The 19,555-nt window shown below is 48.7% G+C and overlaps 1 protein-coding gene and 1 non-coding gene across 4 annotated transcripts in view; both read right to left on the bottom strand.

The window, feature by feature from the left end:
• CYFIP2 (cytoplasmic FMR1 interacting protein 2) overlaps nt 1-19,555 on the bottom strand; it is a 125,480-nt gene that overhangs the window by 69,759 nt on the left and 36,166 nt on the right. For 2 of the 3 annotated variants that reach the window (XM_059174150.1, XM_059174151.1), the window contains exons 9-19: nt 17,395-17,499; nt 15,291-15,382; nt 13,391-13,508; nt 10,930-11,049; nt 10,276-10,401; nt 6,700-6,866; nt 5,841-5,988; nt 3,627-3,701; nt 2,582-2,735; nt 1,530-1,686; nt 888-984 (exon numbers count right to left, since the gene is read on the bottom strand). In XM_059174150.1, the coding sequence (XP_059030133.1) occupies nt 888-984; nt 1,530-1,686; nt 2,582-2,735; nt 3,627-3,701; nt 5,841-5,988; nt 6,700-6,866; nt 10,276-10,401; nt 10,930-11,049; nt 13,391-13,508; nt 15,291-15,382; nt 17,395-17,499 (1,359 nt within the window). The remainder of the gene's footprint in view (nt 1-887; nt 985-1,529; nt 1,687-2,581; nt 2,736-3,626; nt 3,702-5,840; nt 5,989-6,699; nt 6,867-10,275; nt 10,402-10,929; nt 11,050-13,390; nt 13,509-15,290; nt 15,383-17,394; nt 17,500-19,555) is intronic. The other variant, XM_059174152.1, reaches the window with a different exon arrangement.
• Nucleotides 9,206-9,309, bottom strand: LOC131832889 (U6 spliceosomal RNA). Its single transcript, XR_009354238.1, has one exon. It is a non-coding gene; the product is annotated as a U6 spliceosomal RNA (small nuclear RNA).

Genomic DNA, 19,555 nt, shown 5'->3' with positions numbered 1-19,555 from the left:
GCAGTCTGAATGTGTGTGTTCCCCCAAAATTCATATGTTGAGATTCTAATCCCCCAAAGTGAGGGTATTAGATGATGAAGCCTTTGGGAGGTGATTAGGTCATGAGGGTAGAGCCTTCCTGAATGGGATTAGTGCTTTATAAGAGAGAGACCCGGGGCACCTGCGTGGCTCTGTCGGTTAAGTGTCCAAGAGATTGGGTGTGGTGAGAACAAGCCCCACACTGTGCTCTACGCTCGGCGTGGAGTCTGCTCGAGATGTTCTCCCTCGACCCCTCCCTCCAGTTGTGTGCATGCGCTCTTTCTCTCTCTCTAAAATAAATAAACAAATAAAATCTTTAAAAAAAGAATGGAAAAAAAATTAAAAAAAAAAAAGAAAAAAGAATGAGAGTGAGGGCACCTGGATGGCTCAGTGGGTTAAAGCCTCTGCCTTCAGCTCAGGTCATGATCCCAGGGTCCTGGGATCGAGCCCTGCATTGGGCTCTCTGCTCAGCAGGGAGCCTGCTTTCCTTCCTCTCTCTCTGCCTGCCTCTTTGCCTACTTGTGATCTCTGTCTGTCAAATAAATAAATAAAAATCTTAAAAAAAAAAAAATGAGAGCGAGACTGCCAAGAGCTCCCACACCCCTTCCACTATGCAAGGACTATGAGAAGAAGTCTGTGACCCAGAAAGTTGCCCTCACCCAACAGTGCTGGCTCCCTGATCTAGACTTCTACCCTCTACAACAGTGAGAAACACATTTCTGCTGTTTATAAACCACTCGGTCTGGGGTAATTTGGTACAGCAGCCTTCGAGTGGACTAAGACAACCCACTTTGTGCTGATAGCTACAGATTTAAAAAGTCCGGACTCTCGGAATAAGATTACAGGAACACAAGAAGCATATCACTTGCCTCGGCTTCAATCTCATCGTACAGGAACTGCTTTTTAAACTTGGTCAGAGCATAGTAGGCGCTGTCATTGTACAGGTCCAAGGGGTAGAGGACGTACCTGAAGAGAGAAAAGCAGAGGCCAGCAGCTTACGAATCTCTCCAAAGGCAAGCCAACTGATGCAGCTTGGGAAACACAGAGGGTTGGGTGAACATGGGAACAAGCTTGGGGTTGGGAAGAGAGAGCCTCCCAGCACTTGGGATGTTTCCAGGCTGCCTCAGGAATGCCTTACTTTACAGTCTGCCTGTAGAATTTGAACATTCATGATGTTAATAAATCCAAGGCCTGAAAAAATGAGTCTGGGACCAAAAGAATTGAGGTGGCAGTTAAGGACATTAGCTTCCTGGTCCCCAGAGATGACTATCCTCCAAGCACAGCTGCTTTGAGATGGATAGAACCCAGGAAGGGCAGCTGGGCCGGTACAATCCTGAGCCTATCTGCAAGGCTGAGTCAAATCTAGTGTGACCTGATCCTTGGGATGAGCGTTCTCCCTAGAAGGGCACACTGCCTAATCTGGAAAGTTCTGGAAAGAACAGAGCTGTGAGGCAAATTACTCTCCATCTGCACCCTGGGAACCTCCTTGCGGACCCAAGCCTGCCTCTTACTCCATCATGGAAGGTTCTTTGGTTTCCAGGATATGGTCTGTTAGAATCCAGGGCATGGACATTTCAATTGGGAACTGGATTCGCCGGCCCATGGTTAACTCCAGGAAGAATTCTCGGAACCAGAGCTGAGAGAGGTCACAACACTGCTGCAGGGCTTCTGAAAGCATAAAGGAGAGAGTCGTGGCTTATACACAGAAGCACCAAAAGATCTTTGCTCTTATTGTTATTAACTTGTTCTTACTGCTTTTTTGTTCTTACCCCTACACTACTACACAGCAGGTGCTCATTAAGTACGACTTGATCAGTAGGTCCCACTTGCTTGTACCTGGAGGTCAGTCTAATACCTATTTAGAAAACAGCATTTATTAAGCTCATGGTAGCAGCCCCAGGCAGGAGGAGAGCAGTGATGTTTTAGAAATGTAGAGGCGCCCGCAATCTCCACAATCCCCGTACAAGGTCATCCTAAAAACCCACAGTGAGGCCTCCTTGTACATGGTAATTCTGGCTTCTATCCGCTTAGGAGCCTTGGAGGGCCCTGGTCTGCATTCTGATGGAGAAGTTCTCAGTAACGACAGACGCATTATCCCTTCCACGGCCCTGGATACTGCTCTCCGCACGCCCCCCGCCCCCCTTGCCCAGTCGTCCTGCTAACAGGGACACAGGAAACGGGACACAGGGCTGGGTGTAGCCTAGAAGCCTCTTTTGCTACAAGCAGCAAGACTAATCAGCTCAAAGCTACTGCTCAGAAACAAAAGACTGACCAAATGCCTGGTCATTCCGGGTGTGCTGCTGATTTTAATAAAGTCCTTAGTAGAGGGGACTAAGACCAGACAAATTTAACAGAGTCTGGCCTTTCCAAGACCACCAGAAAGGGTGCATTTTTTTTTTTAATCTCGGTAGCAAAATGTGCCTCTTTTGATCAATGACTACGTTTTTTGGGTTTGTTGTTGCTTGTTTGTTTGTGTTCTTTTACAACTTTTGGTCCAAAGCCTTAGTGGGTCTGGGACCTGAGACCCTCATCCTCTCCCCACTGCCTGGACACGGTGACTCACCACTGATATTGAGCAGGTGCGTGAAGAAGAAGGACTGCTTGTGGAAGTCCTCTATGGCGAGGACGATGGGTCCATCAAGGCTGCTTCTCAGCGTCTTCTTGGAGCCACTTTTGTCTGCGATGAGTGATTCGAGCATGGTCCGCACCATGTACAGCTTGAAAAAGAAAGTAAGACGAGAAGATCAGGGGCTGGCCCTCCACCCTGGGGTAAAGGTCTCTGAGCTGTATTTATGTTTTTCTGTTTTCCTGCAGATGTCTGCTCTTAAAAAGCACTGTCTTAAGGAAGCACCAGTTTAGGGTTGGAGAAGTGAATCTGGAACATGTAAACCCTCAGGAGGGAGACTGGCCAGCCCAGGAAGGAAAGTCTGCCCAGGGCCTGATACTAGGTCATTCAAGGCCTAGGTTTTTGCCCATTCTGCTTGGCCAAGGGCGTGGGCATCAGAGGAGAACCCCAGTTCACATCACTCTGGAGTCAGTCTCTGCTTTACTGGTTGGCTGGGTGGCACCATGGGTTGAGCCCTGGACTTGGGTCGAGGGCCAGGCACTGCTACTGTCTTGCTGTGTGATCTTGGGCAACAAAGTCCCAATTTGGGCCTCAGTTTTCTTATCTGCTAACATGACGGGTTGCACCAGATGCTTTCTCAAACCAGGCCCTTCCAGCTCTAATATTTTGAGGAACTGCGAAATGCCATTTGATCAGAGCAAGCCCCCCACCCCACCACCTCAAGCTCTTGATCCTTAGCACTCTGAATCCATTGCTGAGGATGGCGCCCTCTGGTGGCGCCAGCTGCATCGCACAGCCAACCAAAATCCTGGGTGGAAAGCGGGTGGTGAAGACAGGTACTTACACAGGAGGTCTACTAGACAACCAACTCCCACTTACAGAGGGCCTTAAGTGCAAAGGGTGCAAGTGCTAATCTAGATCTTTCCACATCATATGCCTTTGAATCTTAGGGCTGGAAGGGGCCTTGAGGAGCCAGGCTAGTCCATTCCTGCTGCCTCCTGGAGAAGTGTACCCCAACCAACCCAGCCAGGCGGTGTTATACCAGGGATCGGCAGCCTCTTCGGCCCTGTGTGCCACCAGTGGGGTGAAACAAAGCCCGCGGGGACCACTGGCAGGCCTAAGACATAGATAGGAGAAAGGAGGGGGGATGGGAGGGCAGGAGAGACAGGGAAGAGGGAGAGAGAAAAGAGAGAGAGAGAGAGAGAAAAGCAAGAGGTATTGTATACGGTGGGAAAGCCGCCGCGAGTGCCAGGGGCCACTTGCCGACCACCTCTCAGAAGCTCCAACCTCCCTCTGCCACCACATCTGCCCTGGCTGCCTCCAGATCTCCTCCAGGACTGTCCCCACCATGAGCCAGGCCCCGGGCTGGGGGGGCGCAGCCACAGAGGGAAGGGGCACAATGCCCCTACCGCAGCACTTCCCGTGACGGTCCGCGAGCTAGCACGGTGGCCGGTCCACCCTCGCCAGCCCCATGGAGGGGCGGGCCTGATCATCCCTCTGCACTGAGAAGCACCGTTCTTATGATGGCCTTGGGAGTTATCCAGAAAAGGATTCCTCAAGTACAGTCCATGTGGGATTGATGGATTTGTATCGAATTCTATTTGAAAATCCATCCTCTCGCCACCTACTTCTACTGAACAGGGCGTCAGCCAACATCCCAGCTGGGCTAGGTGCCCCTGTCTACTGTTCTCGGAAGGCCCTCAAGGAGCCCCGGGGTGGGAGTCAGGAGACCTGGGTTCTTGTCCCACCTCCACCTGTGACTCGCCTTGTGACTTAGACAAGTCACTTCCCCTCTCTGGACCTCAGTTTCCCCATCTGTAAAACAGGGAGGATACTGGGACTCACTTGTCTCTAAGGGCTCTTCCAACTCTGACTGTTGGGGTCTACCCGATGCACCCGTGCCACCTCACAGGATTCGGCGGTGGGGGGGGGGGGTTAACTCCTGGTCACACTCCCCTCTCAGACCACCTGTGTAGACATCCTTCCACTCCTCTGCTCCTCTCCCTCCGTCTCTGCCTGTTTGGCCCTTCGTCTCATCCTCCTTTCCTGTTTCCCTTCTGCCTTGTCTGTGTCTCCCTCACTCATGTCTTGGGACTTACAGACACACCCAAAAGCCCTGCTTAGCCCCTCCAGGATATTCTAGGCTGGAGAGGCCTCTGGTCCTGAACATTACACAGAAGTGTTTATAGAAGCTTCCTTGGGATTTCCAAGGCCAACAAGTTCAGTGCACACTGGCCCACAGGCTCTGAAGCCAAGGGAAGTTACGGTGCTGAGAAGCAGTCCTGCCCAATCCCTCCTCCCCAGACACAGACACAGACACACACACACACACACACATACACACACACACATAGAAGGGGGGTGGTGAGCTCAGACAGCTTATCTCAGATGGTTCAGATTCATGGCTGCAGAGCTGAGACTGGCTGAAAGGTCAAGTCAAGGGGGAGCTCCTGTAACACCCCTGAACATTTGATGGACCCTTACGCTTTTTTTCTAATACCTCAAAAAGCCTACCAGGAGTTGCTTATCCTTAAGGAAGTGACAAGGATTCAACCAAGATGCCCAGATTCTTTTTGACTTGTGTGCGTGTGTGTGTGTGTGTGTGTGTGTAATTTAATGACTACTCTGGGTAAATCACAGGCGACCTCTTGTTCAGAAGCTTCGCTTAGCCACTCTGAATATCTCCGATTACTAGGCTTTCTCTAAGGGGTCAGGCTTCTGATATTTGTGCATTTGAGGGGATAATAGTAATAATGTTTGGTCGGGAACATGATCTCCTTCAAATTTTTCACCAAATGGAGATGATAATCAGAGTACAGAGAGATCACGGCACTTGCCCAAGATCACACAGCACGTCAGAGGCTGAGCTCCTGAGTTCCCAAGCTAGAATGTCAATGCAGGGTGAGGGGGCCCGGGTTCCATGAAGAGGGACAGCATAGGTAGGTGCATACAGAGTCTACTGGAAACTCCTCCTATGCTTTGAAGCCTATACTTCACAGGGCTAGGAGAGAGCCAGTCCTGGTATGACCCCCATTTGCCAGATTAGACAACTGAGGCACAAAGAGACTGTACAGCGTGCCTGAGGTCACATGGGTTTCTAGGACTAGAATCCAGGTCTCCTGAATCTTAAGCTGGTAGTCCTCCCTCCTGAATTAAAACAAGATGGCAGAGTAAGACTAGCACGGCTGGGGACCCTGCCCTCCTGCCTGAAATCCCCTGCCCCTGAACTACCATGGCTGGCCTCAGAGCCACTTACCTGTGTGCTGGAGGGCCCCACAGCACGCCGGGGCACCTTGATGTCAAATCCCCCCTTGGGATCCTTCTCCCCTCTCAAACACGGGTCATTGGGGGGCTCTCGGCCCCCTTCCCAGTCACAGATGGTTTTTCGAATTGCCTGCAGGACACTGGGAAGGAAGAACCGATACTCAGACCTGGCTTTAGCATTGGAAGGAGGCCCTGCAACCCTGTTGCTGGAGTCTGTGATGGCCCAGGACACCCTGTCTTAGAATTCCTGGGCACTGTGGAAGTACGCTCATTCCTGCCCCCCGCCCCCCTGCCAAGAGGTTCTGGTTTCCCAGGCTTGAGCCACGGTCCACAAGTCTGCTCTTCAATAAGCACCACAGGCGACTCTGATGCCCACTGGCTATTTTTCCTTCTCATTACAGGGGAATTTCATTAGTCCAATTACATTTCCGTATGATTGAAGTTTTAATAATAGCTTACATTTGTTGCATACTTACTCTGTGCTGCCGTGTGCTTAGGTCAACACGATGATTACCTCAATTTATCATACCAACAGCCAATGAAGTTAAGTACCATTATATTCCACATTTCACAAATGAGGAAAACTGAGGTTCAGAGAAACTATGTCACTTGATTAAGTGCACACAGCTAGTGATGGTACAGACTTCAACCCCAGAGCCTGAGGCTTGATTCATTTCAAATGTCTGATCTCCTAAGGAGGCCTCCTAGAACTTGCTGGAACTTGCTAGAGAGGTATGTGTGTGTACAGAGGTGGTGCTCAAGCTAACAGAGCCAAGAACTTCCCCTGTGGTCTGGACCTAGTACCTCTGATTTTTGATGTGACCCCTGGAAAGGGCCGTCTGAAGACCCACCTGATAAGAACGTTCTTCTTCTTCCGCACTGCCTGTCTCAGGGGCTCACGCAGAGTCACCTGGGCGAAGTCCTGCAGGGCCGCGTAGATGGTGTTCCTGATGGCCTGGTTGAAGACACTCTCCATCCTGCCCATGAGGACCTGGAGGCCTTTGATCATGGCGATCACCTGGCCGGGCACAGATCAAGGTCAGTCTCACTGGGCCTCAGCTTACCTATCTGTCTAGCACCCTGCACCACAGTACAGGAAGGGTGCTAAGTGAGATGTCCAGAAGCGAGAGGCCAGCGCCATTCAAAATGCCAGTTCACAGCGAGGTGAGAGACGTGTGCCAGAATGGAGAGGAGCACTCTGCTTCCTGCATCAGACAAGTCCTGCCACAAGCAGAGATGTCAGCTAAATGGGACCGTGACCTTCACGATGCGGTGGACGTCCACTCTGACACCAGTTCCCCATCTTACTGCTAATGGCTGACCAACAGCAGCCAGTTCATGGTTCTCTGATTTCCAGAGACCTCTCTACCTACCATGCACCCACAGACTGTGTCAAATAGACCTTTGTTTGACCATAATATTTTCTATAGAATTTTTACAATCTTTGCCTTTGAAATAACTTGGCCATTTGCTGCTTGAGTCCAGAGAGCTTCCTCCTGTGACATAAAATCTCTACAGAAGTCTCAAGTGAGGGGAAGCCTCTGCCCTTCTGTTTGCCGCTTCCCTAGTCCCTTCACCTGCTCCCTGGGCTGCAGACATGGGGAGACACGTATTTGGGATGAGTGTATCCTGGCCCGCCTTGGTGTGCGCATATATCTTCTCTCCTGAGTTCCTCTCTTCTCTGAGCAATTACTCCTCCCTCCCTGTCCCGAGGAAGAGAGGCATGTGTTTCTGCCATTGCTTTGTCGGTTTCCCAGTAGGTAAGTTTAATGGGGTGGAGGAGGAATAAGAAGTCTTGGGTGGCCTTGGGTACAAGCCACATCCCTAGTCTAGCTTCCCCAGCAACAAGCCTGAGCCTTTGGCCCCTATCAGCCACAAGTGTTAATATCTAGGGTGATTCAGAATCAGAGGGTGTAGCGCAAACCATGTCAGCCCCCGACATGATGGGTCAGGTCTGATGACGTGACAGCAGGTCCTCATGATGATGTCTCAGACTCCCAGGCTCTGCTCTGGACTCTCAGTGCACAGGGGTAAGGCCCAGAGACGCCCTGCATGCCCTATGCCCCCTGCTTGGGCCTATAGTGAGCCATCAGAATATTTTTGTTGAAAAGGAATGAATAAGGCAATAAATGAGTTTACATGCTAAGACGTTTTCTTCCTCTAAACCTTAAAGGAATAATAGAACATATATCTGAGTCAGAGGAAAGGGTGAGAACAAAGTTCAGGCGGTGAGGATTTTCATTAGAACAATAAATATAGTGGTTTTGCTAGAGGGAAGCTTTAGTGCAGAGAGATAATGGGACAGAATCTTAAGGGAAAATTACATCACAAAAGTATCTGGGTTTCTGGCTAGAGACGGTAACTAGGAAATAATGAGACAAAGGAAGAGATAATGGAGATGTTTCAGAATATTTCCAAACACAGCAGAGTGTACAGATCTGTTACACCTAAGGGAAAATCTTTGCAACTCTGGGCAATGCAGAGATTTCCTAGCTAGAACACAAAAAGCACAAACCATAAAATAGCTGATAAGTCGGACTTTATCAAAATTAACAACAGCTGTTCTTCAAAATGTACCCCCCCCAAGAAAATGAAAAGACAAAGCCACTAATTCAAAAAAATAGTTACAACATATATATGACTAGAGACTTGTATTTGCAACAAAGATTCTCATAATTCAATACAAAGAAGACAGAAACCCGATTTTAAAAATGGGCAAAAGATTTCAGAAGACAGGATTTCTCAGGGAAGATCGATGAGTGGCCAATAAGCACATGCAAAGATGCCCAATGTCATCGGTCTTCAGGGAAAGGCAAGTTCAAACCTCAACTCAACAGCCACTCAAATGACTAAAGTTAATAAAATTAACCATGTCAAGGAGTGGGAGGGTGTGGAGCAAAAGCACTCTCAGATACAGTCGGCAGAAACATGAAACGGCACATGCGTTTTGGAAAACCGCTGGGCAGTTCCTTAAAAAGTTAAGCATTCACCGACCATACAACCACTCTGAGAGAAAGAAAAACCTGTATCGACAGGAAGACTGGCTCAAATCCTTAAAGCGACTTCAGTCATACTGGCCGAAAGGTGGAAATGCCCGATGTTTATCAACAGCTGAATGGGTAAGCAAATCACAGTATGTATCCATACAACAGAATACTACTCAACAAGAAAAATAAACAAACGACTGATACACAGAACAACGAGGATAAAACTCAAAATTATGGTGGTGAGTAAAAGAAGCCAAGCACAAAAAAAAATACCAACCAAACAAAAGGATAAGAGATATGGTAATAAAAGAAAGTGAGCAACACAAAGTCTTTAAGGGGAGATGGAAATGTTCTGCATCTTTTTTTTTTTTAAAGGGAATGCTCTGTGAATTTGTGTGTCATCCTTGCAGAGGGGCCACGTTAGCCTTCTCTGTGCTGTTCCCATTTTAATACCCATGCCGTCAAAGCAAGCACAGAAGGTTCTGCATCTAATATTTGTGGTTTCACAGGTGTGTATACAATAGTCAAAACTCTTGGCATTATATGCTTTAAGTGGATACATTTATTGACTATAAATTATACCTCAATAAAGATAATAAAAATAGCGTACTATTCTCATGAAGATTTTGCACACATGGCACAAGAATGAGGTCTTCTAAAAGGAACATTCAGAGGACAAGACAGAGCTTCTGGACATTAAAAATATAATAGGCACAATGAAAAATACTAATAGAGTAGAGAGTGGAACTTCAGGAAACATCCCACAAAGCAGAACAGAACTAAGCGATGGACAAAAGACAGAAAAGATAAGAAAATGAGACACTAAATCCTGGGGGTCCAACATGTGACGGCTCATCTGGTCTTGGTTTCCACCTGTAGTTCTTTGATCATTCATCAATCTGGACATTTTTCTTATCTCTTTTAGCCATTGGTTTGTCCGTGTTTTCTGCTGTTGGTTTCCCTTTGCCCATTTTTCTAGTGGAGTGAGTGCTTTCCCTTGGATTCTTAGGAACAGAATGAGTTTCTAATCATTTTTGAATGGGAAGTTGTTGTTTTTTTGGTTTTTGTTTTTTTTAAAGATTGATTTATTTAAAAGAGAAAGAGAGCACAAGCAGGAGCAGGAGAGCAAGAGGGAGAGAGAACCTCAAGCAGACTCTGCCCTGAGCATGGAGCCCAACGCAGGGCTCCATCCTACCACCCAGAGGTCATGACCTGTGCCGACACCAAGAACGGGTTGCTTAAGCCACTGCAACACTCAGGTACCCGTGAAGGGTCACTTTTGAAGAGATGAATTCAGGTGGGAGGGGGAGGACAGGGGAGCATAGGCACCCGGGAGGACCATGGTTGCCACCCTGCTCAGAAGCACTCCTGGAGCCACCAGGTTCGACACCAAGCAGCAGCCTCAGGGTGGGAGCAGGGAGGCAAGGGGTCAGCACCCACCTCGACGAAGGCGAACTTCTCCTCGCTGGTATAGTTGTAGCGTGTGGCTCTCTCATACTCCTCCGCCGTGCCAGGGCAATCCTTGTTGCAGAACTTGTCCGTGGGGTGAACCAGCTTCCAGGAGTACTGGGGAGAGAGGGAAAACCCAAACTCCATCAGCGGATGAAGGGAAAAACCAAACGTGCTGTGTCCATGCAGGGGAGTATGACTTGGTCATAAAAGGGAATGAAGTTCTGATTCATGCTCTAACACAGATCCTGGTTGAAGGCATGAAGTGAAAGAAGCCAGACGCAAATAGCCATATAGTATATGATCCTACTTGTGGGAAACATCCAAAAGAGGGAAATCTTTAGAGACAGAGACAGATTGCTCAGGGCTGTGGGGATCGGAAATGGGGGCTGATTACACAGGGTTTCTTTTGGAACTGATAAAAAGATTCTAAATTTGACTATGGTTGCACAATTCTGGAAATGTACTAAAAACCAATGAATCTACATTTTCAATGCCTGAATGGTATGGTGTGCAAATTGTATCTCAATAAGGCTGTTAAAAGAAGAGTGCTGGGACAAGGCAGGGGCAGACAAGGGTCCTTGTGAACAAAGGTCAGTCTGGAGGGTTCGGGGAGGGCAGGCCCTCTGCCTGCAGGACACCTACCACCTCCATGACATGGGCGCTCCACTTGGATAAAAGCTGCAGGCCCCGCAGGGCCAGGTCGAAAAGCTCTCGGTATTCCTCGTCTGACTTCTGGCTGTCCAGTCCGGAGCCTGTCACCACCTGCGAACATGTGCCGTCACCCTCACCATGGACACGCCTGGCCCTTTTAGACGTTATTTCTCTGATTCCCCCAAGAATGATATAAGGGAGGTGCTACTGTTATACCCCCTGGAGAGACAAACTGAGGTTCAGACAAGTTCTTTGTTGAAGGCCACATGGCTTGTCCATGGTTGAGGACTTAAACTCAGATGGTGTGACCCATAGCCCCACTCAGAACTACCCTGCAGGGCTGCGGCTTTCAAATTCTTTCAACTGCAAATACAGTAGGAAGTGCACACCACATAGTGACTCAGGAACACATACCTGCCTAGAGATCCTAAATATAAATATAAATGTAAATATATACCAACTCTGTTCATATAGCTACTTTATTCTTAACACATGAGAATTCCTCTGATGGGCTAGTCCATGTCATACAAAATGCCCATCATAAGTCACTGAATTAACTGCACAACTCTTTAATTAGATACGACCCACCAGCTGAAAAGTGCTGAAGACTAACATCTATCTGGCTGTGCACTCTTCTGTAAGGCAATACAGATGTATGCAGGTGTGTATGTGTAAGTACTTGCACATCCGTACACACGTATCGAGTCAGTCCTCGTTATTGCTGAGTTCTGTAGTTGTGAATTTGCCTACTCCCTGAAATGTATTTGTAATCTCCAAGTCAGTACTTGCAGTCCCTTTACTGGTCATTTGCAGGTACGTGCAGAGTGGTGACAATTCTGAGTCATGTCCAGTGGAGGCTGAACACGGCGACTCTGTGCTTTCTCGTTTCAGTGACACTACTGTATATATATGGTTCATTTAATGCCATGTTTTCCACATTGTACTTTTTACTGGTGATTTCACTATTTAAAATGGCCCCAAGAGTATACTAAAGTTCAGTGTAGTAATCTTAACTGCAAATAAGGCTATGACATGCCTTAGGGGAAAAGCACCTCTTTCAGATAAGCTTTGTTTGCATGTTAAATTATAGTATTGTTGCATGTGAGTTAATGTCCGTAAATCAACAATATATATTACAAATGGCATCTTTAAATGGAAATGCACAGAAAACAAGGTTATATATTCATCAGCCTATGAAAATGTCATGACCAGAGGAACTTAACTCTGTACTTCCTTTGGGAGGAATTGTTCCGTATTTGCTGATCCAGGGTTCATGCCCACTTTTCAGAATACAATTACTGCAAATAACGGGACTTGTTTGTGGATACACATGCATAAAATGTACAACTTAAAAAAACCTTGACGTCAACTTCGCTCTTACATCACACCAAGACTTGACAAGGATGAAGGAGGCCTGGCTTTGAAATTATTCCCATTGGTTTAGTTCAGATGATTGTGGCATGTGGTCAAGAAAGCCGAAGGGTGGGGCTGGACCTCGGTCCATGTCTTCCAGGAGCCCTCATAAGAATATGGGCCACCTGTCTAACGACCACACTGTGTGCACGTGTCTGACTGTCCTCATTTCAACTATGCTGCCCTTCGATCAAAGACCTTTTCAGAGTTTGGGTTCGGAAAGCATGCGCACTATGGCTGCCAGCCACACGGTGGAAGCAGTGAGCAAACAGTCATCCAGGTTCAAATCAGGGACCATGTTTATCAAACCAACATACACATTTAATAGAAAGGTATATATGGGCAGAGTCCAGGAGGATAGATAAACCCAAATATTAATCACAGTTGGTTCTGGCTGGTCAAATTTTACATGGTTGATTTCCCTCCTTTGCATATCTGTAGTTTTTCTGAGGTTTGTGCATTGACTATATTTCCATATTAAAAAAAAAAAAAGAAAGAAAAACATAACACCAGTAAAAATGTAATTGGTGGGATTACAAGAGATTTTCCACGCTTCTTCTGTCCCTAATTGTATTTTCTGATGTGTTACAAGTATAATTATTGTGGAGTTTTAAAACACTCCATGCTTTGAGCAAGTGTTCAGAACTGTTTCTCTTGCCATCCAGGGTGAAAATGGCTGGGATCATGTGCAGATGAACCACATTACTGGGCCACTGTTATCTGCTGTGCAGGATGCATTTTCCATGCATCCTACTGTTTTAGCCTCTCAGTGAACCTTTCCAGACACTATTATCCCATTTTACAGATAAGGAAACTGAGGTTCAGAGATTGTGAATAACTTGTGAAGGTCAGTGGCAGAACCAGTTCTGTCTAGCTCTAAAACCCATGCCCTTGGCCCCTTTGCCTTCTTGCCTCCGATATGTATGGCCTCACTCCTGCTCTCTTTCATCCTTGGGATCATTTCCTTTCTGGCCAGTCATTGCCCCTTCACACCCTGAGCCCCCACTGGGCTCCCTCTCAGCAGGCAGGGCGAGCTTACCTCACTGTTGCTGTAGCGAGCAAGTTCGGAGATGAAGCGGATGTGGTCATCCCGGATCTGAACCATCTGCTCGCAGATGTTGTACTGGGGACTGATGCTGCTCTGGGTACACGTCCACCTGGGCAGAAAATCACATGGTTGGAGAAGGTCCTGGCCCGACGTGCCACAGTGGGATAGGCTCCTTGCACTTGCTAGTTGTTCTTGGTGCTCAGCCAAATGTGGCTGGCTGCCCTGGGTGGACCCAGCACGTGTCCCAGTCACCAAAAGACAGCCTGCCACAGGCTGAGCAGAATAGTCTTCTTTCTCCTCTAAAACCTAATCAGGGGCTTTCCCAGGTAACTTGTATCCATAGTACTTACCAGTTATACGAATGAGGAGCCTCTCTAGGGCTACAGAGAGCTGGAAACTGAGCAAAGAAAAGGCCAGGTGGGCAACCTCCCCGGGCCTGCCTACCGACTGTCAGCATGGACATCCTGAGACTGAAGCTAGCTTTGTTGGGGCCGTTAGGATGGGACTGGGGAGGCTCACAGTGATCGGGCAACATGAAAGGACTCCACGTGATGGATACCATGTGTTCTGAGAGGTACTGCTGGCATGGTCTCCCTCCTTCCCTCTCTCTCTCCCCCCACCACCTTCTTGCTCCCCTTGCCCCTCCCCTTTCTCCTTTGGAAAGATATCATTGGGAAAACCATCCTAAAATGGGGAGGAAATCAATGAGTGAAAGACTTTACTTCCTCCCCTCCTCCCCCCACAAAAAGACAGGCCCCTTCACCGCCTTCGGTCATCTGGTGCTGGGTGACCCAGGAGACAGACTAAGCATGGGCACCAAACAAGACAGATGAACATTCTGGAAAAAATTTAGTCTCTCAAAAGGATCTCCTTGAAGCGGAAGTGGTTTTCACAAGAGTGCCTGGACTGGGGATAGACTTCCTCATGCTTATACTTTGCCCTGACTTTTATCTTGGCTTACTTGTACAGGAATGGGGACACGACCACTTACACCTCTGACACCCCTCTGTGGCCACATCAACTCCCACCCAACTTCAGGTGGCAGGAAACGTGAAGAAAGGAGTTCAGCCTTCTCGGTTCCATGCTCTTCCTAGAAAACCTCCACCCATGCTAGCAGCAAGCAGGTTATGAAGAGACTAACCCAGCTTCCTTGGGGAGACTCCCTCTCAGGGGCTCAAGGCTGTTAGGGTTCAAGGACACTCCGTTTACCTATTTTTCAGGCACAAACCCTCACTTTTGACTAAAGGACAGTCAGCCCCTCTCTGTAGGGAACGGTCATCTTCATTCAGCTTTGGGCAAGATGTAGACAGAAGAAACCTTACTAACAAGCCCCTAGATCAATGGAGAGGCCCAGACCGCAGCTGGGTGTCACCCACCTGCCGTGAGTCCCTGACACCCCGGGTTCTAGCACAGATGACCTAGAACAGTGGCTTATAAAACAATCCAAGGCGAAGCTATCGACTCAGTTCACAGGAGGAGCCGTCTAAACCATATCCTCAATGCCATACTTACTGCACGGATACAAATCGGAGGAGAGAATGAACGTGCTGATGAATGCCATCTTGCTCCACTGAGGGCCAGCCAGTCCTCCCCCTTCTCCAGGGAAGGAGGGCTCCTGCTGTCCCACTGCGGGCAGCATGGGTCAACGCCGGGACACAGAAGGGGCGTGGCTGTGCTCTGAGAGCTTTTGAACCCTGGCGGCAAAGGGCAGATACAAAAGGGCTCAGAGCACCCTCCGCTGTTCCCTTCCGGCCGGCTGGGTGCCAGTGTGGCGATGGAATCCACCTGCCCAGGGCTCTGGGGAGGGGGGAGGGGCTGAAGTGGCCCCTCGGCCCCCTGCCCGGGCCGGGCATCCTCACGGGAGCCGAGAGACATTACGGCAGGCACTCACTTGGACTTGTTCTCTTCATAGTGAGCACTGGTCTTAATGTATCTGGCCAGCTCTATCTGCATGTCGCCGAAAAGGGGCACCACTTGCAGCTGCTGCAAAGGAAGCAAACACAAGGCATGAGATGCTGACGGAGGGGCTGGCTGGCTGCCTTCCACTAGGGAAAGCAGGCCTCCTCCATGGACCTCTGGGCGACCCTAGGCTCTGCTTCTGATCATGCTCCTGGGTCACCAGACAGTATACAGGGCCTCCCCTGCCTCCAGCCAATCCATGTTCCAGCAACTGAGCTCACAGGGGCAGAGCGATTTGTCCAAGGTGACACAGCAGCCAGAGTGGATGAAGGAAGAGACCAGATGGCCTGCCTCCCAAGGCAGGGTTCTCTCTGCTCTAACTTTCCTGGGATTCGTGGGTCCTTGCCGCTGTGAATGCTGGACTAGGAGTGGGTACCTGGATGCCGCTAGCTGGGTGAGGCAGACAGGTCCTAAGTGAAGACCAGTCCAAATGGAGAGGAGGCCAGTGCAGACTGCTGGCTTCTAGGTGGTAGGCACCCATGTCAAGTTCTTCAAACCCCCCAAGATCCTTAGGACAGTGGTGGATACAATCATTCTGTGTTCGTCAATGTTACATAGAATGTAAAACGCCAAGAGCGATCCTTAATGTAAGCTATGATCTCTGGGTGATAATGACATGTCAGTGGAGGTCTGCAGATTGTAGAGGATGCAACACTTCGGTGGGGGATTTTGATAGTGGGGAAGGCTGCTCATGGCGGGGGACTCTGGGGAAATGGGAAAACTCTGCCCTTTCTGCTCAATTTTGCTGTGAACCTAAACCGCTCTAAAAAATATTCTATTAAACAAAAAACAGCATCTCAATCCCTACAAACACTCTGTGAGGTCAGTACTATTATCATCCCCAATTCCCAGATGAAAAAACTGAGGTTTAGGTAACTCAAGTAATTTTTACACAAAGGACCCAGGACTATAATCCAGGGCTCTGACCCACCTATGTCCTTCCTCCTGAATCCTCAAGGGAACCCTAGAAAGTAGATACCCTCAGTGTTCACATTTTCCAGACTGGGGAACTCCATTTCAGAAAGGTTTAGTGATCTCCCCAGAGTTATCCAGCTATCGAATGGCAGAGCCAGACTAAAACCCAGGTCCGACTGTGGCAAAGCTGTATTCTTCAACTGCACCCTGATATCATTCATGCTGACTGAGGGCAGGGTGGATTTTGCAAAGTTTCCTGAGATGAGCCCTGTTTTCATTTGGGGCAGCTCGAGAGAAAAGTGAAATTTCCCGCCTTGAAAACATGCAAAGCCACAGGATACCTTTTGGTGATTTATTTCCTCCTTAACCTGAAAGAGTCAGTGAGACCCAGGCCCAGCCCAGCGTCCCCCATGCCACACTTTTGAGGGGTTCCACTCTGAATGTTAAGCCTGGTTTTTCCATATCTGACCTCTGAGGCTCTACTTCACCTTGGCGTGCCCAATGCCAGTACAACTGACACCATGGAATTCAAATCCAAAGCAGGAAATCCCTTCATGAAAGCCTCAAAGGCTTCATTTAATCCCAAGGTTTTATTTTTAGAAATTTGGGGCCATAAGATCACACATCTGAGGCACTGCAAAGGTCTGAGTGTATAAGGGACGATAATGAGGCCTAGTGCACAGAGGCAGGGGCAAGCCAAGAGAGGCCCCCCCCCCCCCAACCCCCGTGGACCAGGAGAGGCTGTGACTTTGCAAATGCGAATCAATTTAAAATCCAGTCTTTAATCCTCCTGCTTCTGTGAGCTCTGATTTATGTGGAAAATTAAGGCAGGCGCTGTCTTCTGGGATGCACCTCTTTCTTTAGCTGGCAAGGGATTTCAGGAAAGAGCAAAGGCAATATGCAGAAAAACTGTAAGGCCTCTCAGCCAAGCCCTGAGCAGACTTAGATAGTGTAGCAGCTTCTACGGACGGCAGCGGGAAGCCCTCTCATTCTATCCTCCTCCTCCTCCTGGGGGCCTTTACCAGCTCCACCAACAAGCCCCACTGCTCGGAGCCGATTTCTTCCCTTTCCCCAGAGAGACCACCCGGCGGCCCGGCCCGGGCCCACCCTCAGGTGCTGACCTTAAAGAACTTATCAATTTTGCTGAGGTTGATTCTCTTCTTGGCATCCAGTTTGTAAATGTTACTGACGTTTCCATCCATCAGGTAGAGACCAAAACCCATTACCTAGAGTGAGAAGGGGCAGAGCACAGAAGCCCATTACAACCATTGGAAAAGCTTTAAAAAAAAAAAGGAGGACCATGCACGCACACATGCACATCCTGTAGGGATGCCGCCTCTTTCAAAACCCACGTGTCTTCAATTGAAGAAAGGAGACATAAATCTCACTTGAACTAAACTTGGACTTCTGTGTAGAGGTCCAGACCACCCCGTAGTAGGTTATCATGGTGGTCGCTTGCTGAGTCCTTACTGGGGCCGGAGTCTGTGCGTAGGGCTTCCCTGGATATTTTCCTCAATTCTCACAACCATCTTAGGAGTCAAGTTTACACAGTGACCTTATTCTACAGACGAGGAATTAGAGCCACAGAGAGGTTGGCCAGCCTGCTAAGGTCACACAGCTAATAGGTTGCAGAGACAGGGTCTGAAGGCAGATCTGACCACAACTTCTATTTAAGTAGAGGCTTCCTGCAAGACAGGGCTGAGCGCTGCCTGTTGCTGCCTCCTTGGGGGCTAGCCCATCAGAGGGACTTGGGAATACCTGCTCGCTGTTGTATGAATGTGTAAACTATTCACTTCTTTCCCCAAGGAAGCTAAAACAATGCACGGATTCCTAAGGAGCTGCTGGTGACTTCATTCAGAACACATTTTGTTGTTGCCTGACAACGCTCTATAAGCAGGTCACCAGGCTGACTCTTGATATGCTGGTCCATTTAATAGCTTCTTGAAAGCTGACATGTTTTGCTCCTTTTTTCAAATGTGCAGCAAGGCCGACCAGGGCCTGAACAGCTAGGCTGGAAGCAGCTTCTCCTGGCTCGCAGCTGCTGTGACTGTGGGGAAGTCACCCTTGACATATAAGGGCCTGGACCAGAGAACCATGAAGGTCACACCCTCTTCTTCGTCCCATTCGGTCCCGTGCTCTGCAGGGCGTGTGCCAGACTCTCCCACCTTAGATGAGAGGTGCCCTGGTGGCATCTGAGTTCATGAACACTAACTGCAAAATGGAGGAACAGCCAGCGTTGAGACCCGGAGCCTGGGCTGGGAGAGGTGGAGAGCTCAGGGCTGGGAAGCAGAGGTTTCGAGACCGTAAAAGCTGGTGAGAGAAAATCTGCTGGCAGTATCTCAGAGTGCTTGGTGGGCTGGAATTTAGTGAGCCGGTGTGTGGCAGCAGCCATTCCAGGAGGCACAGCAAGAAGCTGAGAGAGACCACTGGGCTCTGGGGCACTCTGGGTTTCTGACGGTGCAGAGGAAGCCGGAGAGAACAAGTCACTGAGCCACCCTGTCCTGTGAACACGATCGAGGCGTGATGGGAATAGAAAGAAGGGAACCCAACAGGGCTGGGGTTTCTAGGGTAGAGGGGGTGGCACGAAGGAGAGGAGGAAAAATAAAATACCAGGAGAACATCAAAAGGGGAGGCTTTGGAGAAGAAAGACTCAAAAGGGGCTGGGCGGCGTGTCAGAAGAACATGCAGAAGGCCACTCGTCTCTGTGCTACCGCTGCTGAGAGAAATCAGGAACAACCCAAGCAGCCAGAGGCGGAGGAATGGGTAAGAAATGCAGGGTATCCAGACTGCATCACTGAGCGGCAGCATAACACTCCCGCTACGTCTAATCAAATGCAATAAAAATGACACACACACATAATTTATGCATATGGCATATGCTGAAAACGTCTCTAAGCACAGAAAAAGTACAGGAAAATACATCAGAATGCTAAAAATGTTACCTCTGGATGGAAAGACTATGAGGGAGAAAAATTTTCTGTGCTTTTCCATATATTTCCGATTTTCTACAATAACTATTATTTGATAATTTAAAAATGAAACTTGTAAACTGCTGAAACCAATGTGACCACTTTGACAAAATACAGCAAAAGTTGGAAGATGCTGCTTTCCCTCTGAGTCAGCAATTTCTCCTCTGGGACATCTGACTTGGCAAGAGTGTGGACACAGGGGTTGTGCTGTAAGAATGTTCACTGCAGTTTAGCAAACAAATGGCCAATGACAGGATTTGTCTAATGACAATGTCCACGGGCATTGGGATACTCAGCAGCCATTAAAAACGAC

Source organism: Mustela lutreola, chromosome 5 (assembly GCF_030435805.1).
Source record: "Mustela lutreola isolate mMusLut2 chromosome 5, mMusLut2.pri, whole genome shotgun sequence".
NCBI classification, from domain to species: domain Eukaryota; kingdom Metazoa; phylum Chordata; class Mammalia; order Carnivora; family Mustelidae; genus Mustela; species Mustela lutreola.
The sequence above is the reverse complement of the archived record's forward strand: the minus strand, read 5'-3'. Positions and strand labels throughout refer to the sequence as shown.